Source organism: Sycon ciliatum, chromosome 6 (assembly GCF_964019385.1).
Source record: "Sycon ciliatum chromosome 6, ocSycCili1.1, whole genome shotgun sequence".
NCBI lineage: Eukaryota > Metazoa > Porifera > Calcarea > Leucosolenida > Sycettidae > Sycon > Sycon ciliatum.
Genome location: NC_088648.1, coordinates 6,021,508 through 6,038,006, shown reverse-complemented (window position 1 = coordinate 6,038,006; position 16,499 = coordinate 6,021,508). Strand labels below are relative to the sequence as shown.

General features: G+C 44.1%; 1 protein-coding gene across 1 annotated transcript in view; it reads left to right on the top strand.

The window, feature by feature from the left end:
• The window catches only part of LOC135819980 (mucin-3B-like), a 94,329-nt gene that overhangs the window by 21,842 nt on the left and 55,988 nt on the right, over positions 1-16,499 (top strand). Inside the window, exons 10-13 of the mRNA XM_065333280.1 lie at positions 9,140-9,355; positions 10,332-10,658; positions 14,370-14,585; positions 14,924-15,250. Of these exons, the coding sequence (XP_065189352.1) occupies positions 9,140-9,355; positions 10,332-10,658; positions 14,370-14,585; positions 14,924-15,250 (1,086 nt within the window). The remainder of the gene's footprint in view (positions 1-9,139; positions 9,356-10,331; positions 10,659-14,369; positions 14,586-14,923; positions 15,251-16,499) is intronic.

The following is a 16,499-nucleotide window of genomic DNA, read 5'->3' as shown; positions in this document are numbered from 1 at the left end:
GCATTTCAACGAGTTTTGTGGTACTATGTGGCATGAGAATTTTGAATTTTGAGTAAAATAAGAAGTAATGGACGAATCGTTGGCTTCCCCATGTGCACTCCACTTCAGACGCTGTATAGTCTTGGACCTGTTGGCTGGAAGTGTGAAGAGGCCAACTGCAGCCCATCAATCGAAAAAATAACAAAAATGGTGCAGTATAGGATGCCTATTGACGCTATTTTACTTTCATGTCCAGAATTCCATACACTGAAATTTAGGCCAAAAAATTGGCCTGTCGAAAACATCCTGCTATAAAGTCTCTGGGATCACAGCATGAGCAATTGTCACATATTTGGAAAGATGAAGGATTAGGCCATACAATAGATACAAAAAGATATGAAAAATGTAAAACACACAGCCAGTGGGCCTCTATTTTATTTTCATGTCCAGAAATTGCTATTCACCTCGTAAAGACCCCACTCTCTCTCTCCCTCCCTTCTCTCCATCTGCACAAAAATTCCAGAGCACAGTGTGTAAACTGTACATCTGGTTCTCCACTAGAGAGAAATTTGCTCGGTTCATCTACACTTCATATTTAGTTCTCGGTTTCAGTCAGTGTTGTTTTGTTTGGTAGTATTCACAAAACCTTTTACTTCTCAATATGTCTCTTTTGGAAGCGGAGCAACTTGCCTCAGACAGAACGCACTGGCTCGACGTTGTAAACAGATGCATGACCCTCATTTGATATTTGAGCCGTCAGATGCGAAAACAGACCTTATGGGAAAAAAAATCATATTTGTGTTAGTGATACTATCCATCGCCAACAATTTTACGACACCAACATAACGAAATTGTGAAATTTTTTACGACGAAGCTATCCTAGAAATCAACAGGAGAGAGCTTCATCCCCACTGTCCTCTGTCCACGACTGGAATTATCCAAGTGTCGATGGAAATTCGGAATGACCAAACAAGACACTACAAAACAATACCAGACTCGAAACGAAAAACGACTTCCTCGATGCGACGATGTCCACTTCAATCACGAATTTTCACTCACACATAAATCGTTATTGAGGATCATACCTTATTGCATAAACAGGTGAAAAATACAAGAAATAGCCATCTTCGAGGCCAGTTCTTGAAACTTTCCTCCAATTGATCCCAGGTTGTCGTTGGTCAATCTCCAAGATCGAAATCCTCTCTATTTGGAACCACAAAAGGAATCTCCTGGAAACTCACAGTGAGTGCGATCCACATCCTCAAACTCCTAGAAAAACAGGGAATGAGTGATTGAAAAATCACCATTCTCTTTGATGAAAAGGATCAGTGTTTCACTTCTTCTTGCTCAAACAACAACTCCAATTTTTTCAGCACATCTGCGTCCGCATCAGTACACGTGGTACGTGGCTGGAGCAGGTAAAAACCCAAGGCGAGTACAGCTCACAATGCTGGATAGTGGCTCGTCTGAGCAAAGTATAAGTGCATCACTTCAAGTTATGTTCATGCTATTGAGAATTGGCTGAACATAAAGTTGGAAAAATTTCCATCATTGATCGTTTTGGCGGTTTTTTTGACTGACCACTTCGATGCTTCCTAGGATCCTGCGCATGCACGTGTGAAAAGTGACCCCTACAAACGATCACTTCCTTTCCCAGCAGAAGCTTCCTTTTCAGTGTCTTTCAATATCAGCACTCTCAGTCATCTGTTCAGAGACCTTTCCTAGTGTTTTTCAACACTCAGTGATCTCCAGAGAGACTTTTTTCTAGTGTTTTTCAACACTCAGCCATCTGTTGGGAGACCTTTTTCCAGTATTTTCAACACCGTATTCTGACCAACTCCAACATGGCATTTTTCCATGAAGTTGGCAGTCTCCTACCATTGCAACCGGTTGAAGTAACCAACGGTAAGTCACCAAATATTTGCTATCACCCAATGAAAATAGCAGTACAGCTGAACCAGATATGATCACATGGTTGTTTTTACAGAGCCGTGCACTGCGCAAGCCACACCATCGGCAACAACACACGCACCGCGGCCAAGAGAGGCAATAGGTAAGTAAGACGTTACACTCATTACCATTGCACTCAGTAAATAATGATAACATCTCAATTGCTACATGGTTATTTCCCATTGATGTGGTTGCAGAGGCATTATGGGCGCCAGCCACAGCATCCACAGCATCGACCACGGCTGCATCAAACACAGCCGACACGCAGCCACAATCACGTCAGCACTACGCATGCTGTGCTAATGGAAGCACAGTTACCATCAACATCCCATACAGCGACTTGGAGCGTTGGGGACCCCAATATGTGGACGAGCTCGAAAAGCACGTCAACATGCTAGCTGTAAGTGACCAACAAGAAACTATATCAAGTGGCTCAACATTTATGTTGCTTGTATGTGTCCAGCAAAAAGTTCTACCAGATCCAAATCAATATAATACAGTATTGGCCTGTGAAAGTCACCCACGAAAGATAAAGAAATAAAGTAGCTGTGTCCCATATTCATAGGGACACACTTCACTGACTCATCTAGGTAGAAAAAGAACAAACACATGGTGTTGTCATTTTCTGCTCGTGTACAGGTCAAGAAAGAGGCCAGAGCTCGCCTGAACACGCGGATGAGGTCAGCAGCGTGCACTTTCAAGAAAAAACGTAAAGCACACAAGAAAGGAAGAGATAAGTATCACCAGAGCAATGTGTATACGTGTTCAGTCGATCTGAAGGACATGGCAACTGCCATAGATCTCAGGAAAGAGGTCGAATTATTGAAAGAGGAACTTGTAGTAGTGCAGGAGGAGATGAAATCCATACATTACAAGCATGATGAGGTGGTAACGCTGTACAATGCCATGACAACCCTCACGGGAACGGTCGATGATGGTACTCTGCTTGACCAGCTGGGACGCGACAATCAGGAATTGCGCCAGTACATATCTGAAGAGAAAAGGCAAAACACACACAATGGCAAGCCACATCATATGGTTGGAGAACGTCAGCAACAGAGAAACATGAGGAAAATCCGATCAGCAGCGGAGGCTGCACTATGTTTCGTGGAGAGTTACGGTATGCAGCTGAAAACGGTAACTACTACGGACGCCCAAGGAAAGACACATGAACTTGCCTACGGACGAGGTAGTTTCCATACGGCGTATGAGAAAATGCAGGATGAGGACAAAGAAACTGTGGAGAAAGTGCTCTTCATCCTGGAAAAGTTCTGCGGGTCAGATCAGATGTACAATGATTTGGTCCAGGTGCTAAACACCAATGGCAATGGTATGCCAAAGCTCTACCAGGTGGTACAGTGCAGGAATCAATTGAATGAGCCCATACTTGAGGAAATTTCTGCAACCCCAGGCCCTCACCCTGGATCACAACGCTCTCTCACTAAGTGCCTGCAACGTGAAGCAGCAAATATCAAAGGAAACACGCTCAAAGTGAGAGTGAGCGTGGATGGAGCGAAGGTGAGCAGAAAGTCAAATTTCATCGTGATGTCCTATGCTACACTAGACGGAGAGGGCAGTGAGTTATCAGCAGCACACAATAAGGTGGTGGGTATCGTAAATGCACCCGAGGAATTCCTGAATCTGAAGGAGTGCTTCAAGGATTTGTTTACAGAAGTCTCGGACATCCAGGAGTCTGGTAGTGTCTCAACCTCCAATGGTAATGTCCCCACTGAGATTTTCCTCGGTGGGGACATGAAGTTCATTTCTATGGTGTTGGGCCTAAGTGCAGCTACGGCAAATCATGCATGCCCGTGGTGTAAGGTGCATAAGAACCACCGCCACGACACTACCAACTCACCAGCTTATTTCAACACCCCTCCGGTTGCAAGGACCATGGATGAGCTGCGAACACAAAATCCGACCCAAGTCAAAGACAACACTGTCACAGATGGGAAAACAGGAAAAAACAAATATGGGCAAAAGCATGAACCCCTCATCAATGTTGAACTAGACCACATCGTGATCGATGAATTACACATGATGCTGCGCATTACGGACATTCTTACCAATGCGTTAGTAAAGAATGCTATGCAGAAGGACAAACTGGAAGGGCACAAAAAGGTGCTGGAAGCGCCCAACCTATTAAATGTCATCAAGGCTGCCAATGCCTGCGGCGTTTCCTTTAACGTGTGGGAGGAAAAGAACGCCGATGGTGCAGCGAGTGGCCACTACACGTTCACTAGTCTTATGGGCACGGACAAAGTCAAGCTCCTGAGCGGCATCACTGCCCATCTGGACGGCTGCCTGATGACCGACACTCAGGCAGCCGTCCTAACAACATGGACAGAATTTTTCGAAATCTACCAAACGGTAAATGACAGGAGCCTGGAGGAAGACCAGATCACCCAGCTCGAAGACAAGGTCAAGGGCTGGGTGAAGGTCTTCTGTGACCTTGGCAACAGCGTGCCTGGGTACGGCAAAGCCAAGGTCACGCCGTACATTCACGTATTAATGATGCACGTCCCGTACCTACTGAGAAGGTACGGGAACCTGCAACAATTCAGTGGCCAAGGTGTGGAGAAACTTAATGATGTCGCTCGACGTGTCCACCACCGTAGGAGCAACAAACACAAAGCCACACAGGACGTGCTGCTGGCCACAGCACGGATTGACACGTTAGCAACGCGAGGCCGGGAACGGTCAAGGCGAGGATATAGCAGGAAGGAATAGTTTAAAGTAATAGTTTATAGCAGGAAGGAATAGTTTTCATTACAATACATGCACACAGAACTCGTTTACCCAATCTTTGATTTTGTCTTCCAGCTTGGTTTTCTGTTATGTGTGCAGGCTTGTCTCATTTATTGATTCGCTCGCCCCACCGTCTCTCTTTCTCTCCTCTCATTCGTTACATGTATTGCTAAGTTAGCTTTAGTGCTGCGCGCAGGGTGCATACGATTTTAATGTGCACTGAAAATGTGGTGCAGCTCCGTGTTCAGCCAAATGCAAGCTTCCTTTGTGCTGTGTGGTGAGCACATGATTAAACAAGGCCTCTTTGCTGGGCAAACTAGCCATGAATTCTGACTCGCTATTTCCTTCAGATGTAAGCCGTAAGTTACTTGCTAGCTACCAGCTAATTTAATTTTGCATATTCACCAAGTATGAGCTCTTGGTAGGACCATACAGTTGGAATCATTTGGTGCACTGCACAAGTGCATGCCTGGTACGAGCAGCTTGCTATTCTTTCTCTCTTCTGTAAAAATAGAAGACGGTTGTGTGATGGCAGGGATTGGTAACCCTTGTAAGCTAAGTGGAAAATACCCGAAAAAATAACCACATACTGCATTTGATGCAAACTTACGGCAGCATATGGCAGTTATCTGGGCATGGGGTGATGATGTTGCCTGGAAAATGGTATCACTGATGCAGCAATGAGCACAAGACAAGTGGAGACGTCCTCCTTCCTACAAGCAGACCGGATGAGTTTGCGAAGCAAGGACGAGCGCCACAATCGTTCCTAATGAGAACAGGAAGGAAATAAGCAAGAACCCTGAGCCATGGAAAAGATAGTCGGGCATTCTGTCATAATAAGTGATAAATGTTAGCATTACCACAATCAGATGGGGGATGTCAACCATATTTGCTGAGTGGATCCATCATCATTTTGCGAACCTTACTCAGACGTGTGACTGAACACTGACAAATTGTATAGAGACAAACTGCCTGGCAGCACGATGCCCTTCCGTCATAGATCCAGAGGTATCTTGCACGAACGTACAAGGACTACGGCGAACCGTAGGCTTGATGGTAACCGGGTAGTGAACCCGAGGGCCTTGTCCATGTACATTCATGCAAGTATCCCAACCTGGAGGAAAGAACTTCACAGGGAAATCCTTCTCTCCCAACTCTACAGCACCCCCTTTGTCCAGTTTCTGATTCGAAAACCAGAAATAAACAATTTCCCTTCTGCATAAAGTAGACTCAGGATTTGAACATCCACTACGTAGCTTTCGCTGCACAGCAGTGCGAATACCATCAGCAGCCTCAAACAATTCATCATCTGAGAAAGGGCCCAACATTCCCGTTCCTTCAAAAGCTCTACAGCACACAAAAGGCAGATTTTCAAATTCACGTAAGATTACATCCAATCATATCACCACCAAAATGAAAAGAAATCACCTGATGAGATCGTGGCTGATGTCTTCCTCTAGCTCCCACGTCGCATCGTATAGGCTGAAGTCTCTCCACTTCACCAGGTACTGCATGCTTCCGCCCTAAAGCACGGAAATTCAGTGCAATGAACAGCTTAACTGTGTGGACCTTGAGACCTACGACAAAATACACGTACACGTACCTTCTTCTTTCTCCTGTCGATTAGGTAAGAAGCAGCGAATACTTCAGGTCCAGTCTGCCTGAACTTCCTCCGCGAGGGACTACTGAAAATATCAGCTGAGGAACACTTGTTGAGCCTGGCGTAAAAGCCAGGCTCGTTTCGTCTGCGAGACATCGTAGTGAGGATTGAAGAACTTCTCCTCAACAACAACAAAAAAGCTTCTTCAAAAGAACGCTGTTTATGTGTACAAACAACAGGAGTTCAAAATCAAACATGCGAAAGAACGCAGCTGTAGCTCACGCGCATGGCCATTCGCGTATGCATGCATCGCAAATGCTCCTTTTTTAATCATGAAAATCAAAAAAAATCATACTCGCATGCGAGCGCGTCGCGACCCTGCAGTGACGTTTGGTCGGAAATGTTTTATACGGAAAATATTTTTTAGAGGCGATGTCGCCGATTGTTGGCGATGCTGAAAGCCAGGAGCATCAGGAGTCGTATGCAAAAACCTAGAGTTGATTTGGACCAAGGGAAGTAAAGTTATAGCCTCTACAATAGGAGACCGTTTCAAATTGCATCTCAATTTTGGGTGCAATACCAACAATTGTTTCACCTACTTTGTAGAATATTTCCTGTTTCCTTTGACCGATTTCCACAAACGTGGGCTTTCTGGAAAGCTCTGGCGACGAGGAACCCGTTGGGCCCAAATCCGATAGCAAATAAAGCACAGCTCCAGCGCAACAAGCAGCAGACATCGCTTCAGCGCTGGACTTGCGCCGTCACACGAAAATCGCTCGCCATTTCCATCTCCATTATCCCAGGACGCCCAATTTTTTTCGTGAAGATGCACTGAGAGCTTCCAAGACGTCTGAGCCTGTTGCCGAGATCGTAGGTCGCTTGAAAAGGGGGAAACCCCGGGTCTGGATCGTTTGATTTGCACGTAGAAGTGCAAAGTGCCGTGACGTATCTTGCAGGCTTCGCAGCTGGGGAACGCAGCATCGTGCCGCGATCGCGCTTGCTGCATTGGATTCCTTGGAGTTTTCTCTTCGATTTACATACTTGGATTGTCCCGAAAGACCGATATTTGACTGAAATACGAAGGTTTGTAGCTTGGTTGTCCATGCGCACCAGTGCGTAAACTCGCCAACTTTCAAGTGCATTTTTCTGCACTGTGCAGTGTTTCCCATAAGGTCGGTTTTCGCATCTGACGGCTCATTTCATATGAGGTATATGCGTGCTGTGTTACTATTATTATTCACAAAACATGTATCCGGCATGTGGCGCAGTAGGGTGTTTTATTTTTGTTTATTTTTTATTTTGTTTTTAACTCTATGTCCTTTCTATGTAGCAATGGTTTGCGGAATCCTTAAAAGGGGAACTGTCACCAAAAAATTTCTTTGTCTTATCTTGTAGTTCTTTGGCTCCTGATCCCGATAGTGTTATTCGTTTTTTTCTCTGCGATGACTGGAAGTGGGTGAGAACTTGAAAAGAAGGTCCCCCAAATTGTCCCGAAGTACCGAGTGACGTCACGCCGGACTTGACCTCCACGCATACACTTGTCGTCAAAAACGAAGTTCAGCCCGTGTGCATGCTGGTCGATCGAGCCAACTGTTTCGATATCACAATGTACGGTGCACGCTTGCCTTCTGAACTCGGACACTGATGTGTACGTTGTACACAATCAGAACGCCAAAAAGGGACAAAACAAACAAAAAGTCGATAGCAGCTTGTCGCATTGGTACTTCCTCCACGAAGCTCCAGCTCTTTGTTTTACCGGTATTTGTTATTACGAAGGATTGGAAGGATATTTGTTTGCTGTTAGTGTGACACACATACCTCGTACTTGTAAATTATTTCGTTGTATCGAAGGTGGCGGTGTTGCCGACCCGACTCTGAAATGAAAGACGTCGGATTTGTCATCTGCGTCTTCAGCAACATCGTCAGATGAATCGCCTTCACGTAGCTGCATTGCGTTCCTTTGGGGCTCGGGCTGGTGGTGTTATCGCCGGCCAGAGGAGGACTGTTTTCGGCACACACACTCATCATCGTCTTGTTCCTCACACGAAAAGTTCAAAACATTGACGTGCTTCCGTGCTCACAAAATAGAACTTAGTTCCTCGCGGAAGAAGTCAAAAAGGTGAAAGCTCAGCAGCTTTTTATTTTGATTTGGCTGTGTAGCTGCATGTGAGTCTCTGCCTCTTTGGCATTCTCCTTCGGTACGACGTACCCATCTGTGTTAGAGTTCAGTAGGCAAGCGTGCACCGCACATCGGAACAGCTAGCTCGATCGACCAGCACAAGGGCTGAACTTCGTTTTTGACGACGAATGTACGCGTGGAGGTCAAGGCCGGCGTGACGTCACTCGGTACTTCGAGACAATTTTGGGGACCTTCTTTTCAAGTTTTCACCCACTTCCAGCCCTTGCGGAGAGAAACGATTACCACCATCGTGATCAGGAGCCAAAGAACTACAAGATAAGACAACATTTTTTTTGGGACAACAATAAAAATACAAAATTACTAAATTTAGTTCCCTTGTTTCAATACATAAACGATAACCTTCCCTCGAAAAGAAATCTTCTGACCGGAAGTGTCCATAGGACACACTCCCTTGCCCCTAACCCATTTATAAGTAATTGTTTTTCTTGTTCTGTGCAAACCCTCTGAGTTGTCTGAGGAAAGTTCCAAGAATGCAGCTTTAGCTCTTTCAATTGTTTGCTAAATTGTGCTCATTTCGTGTGTGTGTGTGTATGTGTGTGTGTGTGTGTGTGTTTGTGTGTGTGTGTGTGTGTGTGTGTGTGTGTGTGTGTGTATGTGTGTGTGTATGTGTGTGTATGTGTGTGTATGTGTGTGTGTTTGTGTTGAACATCTGGTTTGTTTAGTTCCATTGTGTGAACTACCAACCATCCACCATGGTCAATCACGTGCAACAGGTTTGATTGGACAGAGCTCTAGAGATGGTCAGACACAGACCACCACCTCATCAGACTATGAAGTAGTGTGTGCTGATGGTTTGATCGTGTCTACTTCACAGCATAGTAAATGCGAAAAGGTGTCTGCTGGAAAAACCAGTTTTAGAAATATTCCAGATTGTCATGGTGAGTTGCTCTAATCAGTGTGTTTGGCTGATGGACATACACTTCTCTTTCTTTCATGGAAACTGTTGTAAGCCATTGTTGGGAGTGTTTCTTTTACTGAACTGTTACTGAATCGCCACTGCTCACGTCAATGTTATTCTGAAAGTTGTTTTCATGTAGAACTGTGCACTGTTGTTCATGCCGATGACATTCTGCAAGTTGCCTTCATGTAGAACTGTGCACTGTTGGTCATGCCGATGACATTCTGCAAGTTGCCTTCATGTAGAACTGTGCACTGTTGGTCATGCCGATGACATTCTGCCAGTCGTCTTTATGTAGAACTGTGCACTGTTGGTCATGCCGATGACATTCTGCAAGTTGCCTTCATGTAGAACTGTGCACTGTTGGTCATGCCGATGACATTCTGCCAGTCGTCTTTATGTAGAACTGTGCACTGTTGGTCATGCCGATGAGAATCTGCAAGTCGTCTTCATGTAGAACTGTGTGCTGTTGCTTGCGCCGATGAGAATCTGCAAGTCGACTTCATGTAGAACTGTGCACTGTTGGTCATGCCGATGACATTCTGCCAGTCGTCTTTATGTAGAACTGTGCACTGTTGGTCATGCCGATGAGAATCTGCAAGTCGTCTTCATGTAGAACTGTGTGCTGTTGCTTGTGCCGATGAGAATCTGCAAGTCGTCTTCATGTAGAACTGTGCACTGTTGGGCATGCCGATGAGAATCTGCAAGTCGTCTTCATGTAGAACTGTGCACTGTTGGTCATGCCGATGAGAATCTGCAAGTCGTCTTCATGTAGAACTGTGTGCTGTTGCTTGTGCCGTTAACATTCTGTAAAGGGCATTTTTACAGCTTAATGTGCGGCTTATTCTCCTTAAAATACGGCAATGAAGAGACTACAAGAGGTCGCATGTCTGCATTGATATATTGTAGCTGTTATTGTTGTTGTCATCATCATAGTTGTTTCCGTTGTTCTCCAGCTGGTCCTGTTCTGTCATCTCCTATTGGAAGCAGTGGACTGGTTGTGAGTGAGGATGATGGCACAAAGTCAGCAGTTCTGTCCGTGTGCATCAACTCTACCATCAAGCCAGCACCGTCGTCAGCCAATGCGGTAGTTTGGAGTACTAAGGCCAGTGAAGGTATAGGCAGTGTGAAGGTGATCACCTCACTGAATGATAACAATGGCTGTTTTTGGTCTAATCTGACAGTGGATATCAGTGTAGTTTCTGAAGCAGTGGGTGATTACACTATCGTTGTCACAACATCTGTTGGAAGTTCTACAAAGATAATTCCCCTACAAATCACCGGTAGGTACATAGTATTGTAGTTTCATGGAGAAGTAATATCAGCACTTTCTGATCTTGTAAAGTTGTACCTGTGTTGGTGCGGTTACTGCACATTGTACAAGACCCGTCAGGCGAAATTACTAGTGAGTCGGCGACACGCATTTTTCACAAAAAATTGCGTTTCACCTGCTGGGAGAGTATGCGTGTACTCGAGTCTCATCCTGAGCACGTTTTTTTCATTTTTTTCAGCTCCAGTACAGCTGTATTTTCATTGCATAGCCGTCCATGATTGTTGTGTTCGTTGTTCAAACGAAGTGGACATTCAATCATGAAGGCAGAGGACATAGGAGCCTGATTGGAGTTTCTCGTGGCATAGGACGGCCACACAGAGACACTTTGGGATTTTCTGAATATAAAATACTGTACGCACGCTGCTGAGATCAATTTGTGCTATATCAAATTGTTTGTGATCTACCACATCGAGCAGAAGGGGATCCAAACACAAGCTTACCGACGGTTAGGCTGCCGACCTGACTGGACAAATGATCCCTGGCTTCACCAGACGCCAGAAGTCGGACACCATGTCCTTTGCCGCGACGTCCATCTCCAAAAATAACTCCATCTTCGTCATGAAAAGGCTTGAAATACTCAATGTTCAACCGAGATTCGCGGTCTCACCCTTTCCCAGATGGAATCATTTTTTGTTGTAGCAGTTGCAGGGCAGATCCCCGCCACTACTTTAACAGGAGATAGCTCCAAAGCATGCCTGGAACAAGCCATATCGAGGTTGCAAGCCACCCCTCTCAGCAAAAAAATTCGAAGAAATTCGAAATTTCAATGGTGGAAGATATACTATGAAGAGAATTTCGAAAAGTATGTTTCGCGGAGCAATCGCTCAACCTACGTCATTCAAACTTTGCAGGATGGTTCAGACGTACATGCTAGGCATGGAACCACAGGGGATAATGTCATAGCGGACACACAGAGTCACACGCACACAGCAGATTCGTGTGCACAGATACTAAATTAGTGGACGTCGTCATCTTCTTCCCGCTGATCTCAAATGTACTATGACGTGCTATTTCGCCTGACGCCCATCTCAGGAATAATTGTTTTCCTGAGATAAATCCCCCCTCTCTTTACATCTGATCAAAATTCAAGAGAACAGTTCTCCACTAGAGTGAGAAGTGTTCGTCATCCATCTATATTTCATGTCCAGTACTCTGTTTCTGGCAGTGTTGTTTTGTTTGGTGATATTCATAACCGGCTTTTGTCAACGTCATTTCTGTCATTTCATTGTATTTTATTACTCTTCAGGCATCAATCTTGAATGGCATATGCGAAAGTAGCACCGCGCCACCTACGCGGACATGCTTTTAATAATAATAATAATAATAATAATTTGATAACTGATTGCGGTTATCAAATTGTTGTCTCCTCGCCGTTTGTTCAAATAATAATAATAATAAGGTTTTCGTAATCAGTATTTTCATTCAACGACGCAAATCCACACAATTCAGTAGACACTTCCTTTCTATCAAACGTTTTTTTCCCTTCTCTTCAGGATAGTACAGGGAATGTTTAATTTGAATTAATACATAACTATATAGAGAAATAAATAAAAATCAACACTTCAACATAGGCGATAAAATGGTTAAAAACTTTAAAACAACAGCTGCAAGTTGACAAACACGTTGAACACATCAGGGAACACTTGTCACACTGTCACGAGGTATGACACCAAACAACTGCAACGATAACACTTGTAAAGTTCAAAGTGATGTAAATCACTTTCCAACTGTTTAACCCACAATCTCACCTTCTCATAAATTTATCTCTTATTGGCGATGGTGCCATCGCGAGAATAAAGAATTCAAAAACACATTCTCCTTCTGTACACATAGTTCTGGATCTAGTTTACGAATATACAGAGCTTCTAACACAGCAAGATGTAACTTAGACCTTCCACGTGTCAAAATCGAAAAGATAAAGCGTTCCCTGATGTGTTCAAAGTGTTTGTCTACAACTTGCAGCTGTTTGTCTTTGAGTTTTTAACACTTTAATCATGTTATCGCCTATGTTGAAGTGTTGATTTTTCTTTCCTTCTCTATTATAGTTATGTGTTTTTTTCTTCAAATTGATAACATTCCCTGTATTATCCTGAAGAGAAGGGAAAGAAAACGTTTGATAGAAAGGAAGTGTCTACTGAGTTGTGTGGATTTGCATCGTTGCATGCGAATACTGATTACGAAACTGTTTTTTCACCGCCTCCAAACTACTGCTTGAATAATAATACTCATAAAGCATATGTCCAGTATGTGGCGGGGCAGGGTGTTTTTTTTAGCTCTATTCCTTTTCTATGTTGCAATGCTGTAGTTCCCTTGTTTAACACATAAACTATATCCTTCCCTGAAAAGAAATCTTTTGACGCGAATTTTCCGTATGACACCGTCCCCTGCCTTCCACCCATCAGGAACCATTTTAAATAGATCCATATTTTAATAGGGGTCAAACGGGTGTACCTTTAACTAACGAACGGGTAATTTTCTTAACGGGCGGGTTAACGGATACCCTTTAGCAGCCATATTATTTTTTTGCGCATTTCTCACATAAATCATGATTTTAATTTGTATATTCTCAGGTTGTATTTTGATACTACATTATGATTCGCAATTGATTCGTGTATCATAAAATTATTATGGCAATGAAGATTCCAAATGAATGTCATCCGTGCATTTTCCCATGTACATAACTTCACAGGCAGTTACCTGGTTACTTACAATCGTACATGTAGATGGTCCTACAAGCTACATGTATATTGATACATGTACGCAAATCAACTGCAGATCGATGTGATTCAAGCCATGCAAGGACGGAGTGGTTTAGCAAAACTTCCGTGATCTCGCGCAATCCTATTTGCTATGTTCGCAGAGAACTGGTACTCATTGCATTCAGAAGATGTTCGCGCCCATAGCTAGCTGGGGTGCCTGACACAGCTGATGTGCTGTTGGCCAGCTAGCTGCTAGTGCTAGCTTGTTGAACTCGTGAAATGAATCTTCACAAATCCGTAATCTTGTATGCAATATTTCGAACTACTTTTCAGCTCGTCGATTGAAGGAACAAACTACAACCATGAGTATCATACATGTAGCTACCACCTACGTACATCACCGATAGTGACACTCCGACTGGTCACTCAGCCTGGTGACACTAGTTCATCAAGTACTGTGGCAGGTTCGATGTCGGAGAACCATCGTAACTTTCTAGTTACTCAGCTGCCACCTCGAACGAGTTTCAAGTCTTGCATTTTCTCACATCACAATCAAAAACCTCCAGTACGAGGATTTTTACTTGCACTAGAGTGGAGAGAACAACTGTCAAGTCTGTCTTTCAGCCTGCTCCTGCCTGATAAAGTCGAAAGCGGGAATGCACAGGAAAAAGAAAAGAGTATCCGCACTCCTATCCCGAGGTGGAAATTGTGTTGCGAAATTGTGCTGTGTTTGTGTGTGTTTGTGTGTGTGTGTATATGTGTGTGTGTGTGTGCGTGTGTGTGTGTGTGTGTGTGTGTGTGTGTGTGTGTGTGTGTGTGTGCATGTGCGTGTGTGTGTGTGTGTGTGTGTGTGTGTGTGTGTGTGTGCATGTTTGTGTGTGCATGTGTGTGTGTGCGTGTGTGCGTCTGTGCATGTGTGTGTGTATGTGTGTGTGTTTGTGTTGAACATCTGGTTTGTTTAGTTCCATTGTGTGAACTACCAACCATCCACCATGGTCAATCACGTGCAACAGGTTTGATTGGACAGAGCTCTGGAGATAGTCAGACACAGACCACCACCTCATCAGACTATGAAGTAGTGTGTGCTGATGGTTTGACCGTGTCTACTTCAAAACATAGTAAATGCGAAAAGGTGTCTGCTGGAAAAACCAGTTTTAGAAATATTCCAGATTGTCATGGTGAGTTGCTTTAATCAGTGTGTTTGGTTGATGGACATTCACTTCTCTTTCTTTCATGGAAACTACATGCATGTTCTTCCCCATTGTTGAGATTGTGTCTTTTACTGAACTGTCCACCACTGCTCATGCCGATGACATCCTGCAAGTTGTCTTCATGTACAACTGTGCATTGTTGTTCACGCCGATAACATTCTGCAAGTGAATTTGGAGTGTTGAACGTGCGTCTTATCGTCGGCAAAAAACGGTACTGAGGAGACTACAAGAGGTCTGATGTTTGCATTTCTGATAGTGTTGCTGTTGTTGTTGTCATCATCATCGCTGTTTCTGTCGTTCTCCAGCTGGTCCTGTTTTGTCATCTCCTATTGGAAGCAGTGGACTGGTTGTGAGTGAAGATGATGGCACAAAGTCAGCAGTTCTGTCCGTGTGCATCAACTCTACCATCAAGCCAGCACCGTCGTCCACCAATGCGGTAGTTTGGAGGACAGAGGCCAGTGGAGGTATAGGCAGTGGGAAGGTGATCACCTCACTGAATGATAGCAATGGGTGTTTCTGGTCTAATCTGACAGTGGATATCAGTGTAGTTTCTGAAGCAGTGGGTGATTACACTATCGTTGTCACAACATCTGTTGGAAGTTCTACAAAGATAATTCCCCTACAAATCACCGGTAGGTACATAGTATTGTAGTTTCATGGAGAAGTAATATCAGCACTTTCTGATCTTGTAAAGTTGTACCTGTGTTGGTGCGGTTACTGCACATTGTACAAGACCCATCTCAGGAATAATTGTTTCCCTAAGATACCGCCCCCCCCCCCCCTCTCTCCCCCCATCTGCACAAATACTCCAGAGAATGTCTGTAAACTGTACACCTGATTCTCCACTGGAGTGAGAAGTGTTGGTCATACATCTATATTTCATGTCCAGTACTTTGTTTCTGGCAGTGATGTTTTGTTTGGTGATACAGTAAATAGTGGATATAACGTGCCCCTTTGATTTTCGATAATTTATCACTATATCCGGTGCATCACTATATCCGATTTGCATGTATGACTGACACATGGCACATGACTGTGCATGAAATGATGCGTACATGCTGGAAAAAGCATGAAAAGCAGCCATGTGTACATGTGGCTGCTTACAGCACACAGGGAAGAATTTTCTCTCAATCACGTCTGCTGCCAGATGCATCCAGGCAACACTGGATCAGTTTTGGAAGAAATGAACTAAATTTGAAGAAACTCGGATGTTGAGCCATAAATAAATGTAAAAGAGAAAAGGACATATGGATACGAGTTAAGAGTAACTCTCCATCACTGTAACATGATACTATATACAGTCAGAAAGTGCAATAACTAGGCACAAAACTGACAGAGTACTGAGACATTCGACGTCCTGACACCTAACTTCAACACATCTCCGTAGCGCTAACCGACAGCCTTCCAACTTGGAAGGTTCAAGGTTATGAAAAGACCAAAGAGGGGAAGGCAAGCGCAACGAAAACGAGCAAAAGCTACAGTCCCAACGGAACAAAGAATGTCGATCGTTACTGGACGATGACGAGACCAGTACGATATTTGACAAAGCGGTCTAACTACAATTCGAAGCAGCAAAGCAGCACACCACCCAACTTGGGTGGGTCATAAATATCAAAGATAAGTAAAGAAAGGGAAGCTTTGCGAAAACGAATTGTACAAGCCGAAAGCCAAACTCCTACAGTACTCCTCATGCATGACATTGTGATGGACTAGTTGACTACAAAACAAGTTGTTTCACACGACGTACGTTTCGCCGTATGGTTCGTGACGGCTCATCAGGTGTGCAATTTGAAACTCGGATGTTGAGCCATAAATAAATGTAAAAGAAGCTGATGAGCCGTCACGAACCATACGGCGAAACGTACGTCGTGTGAAACAACT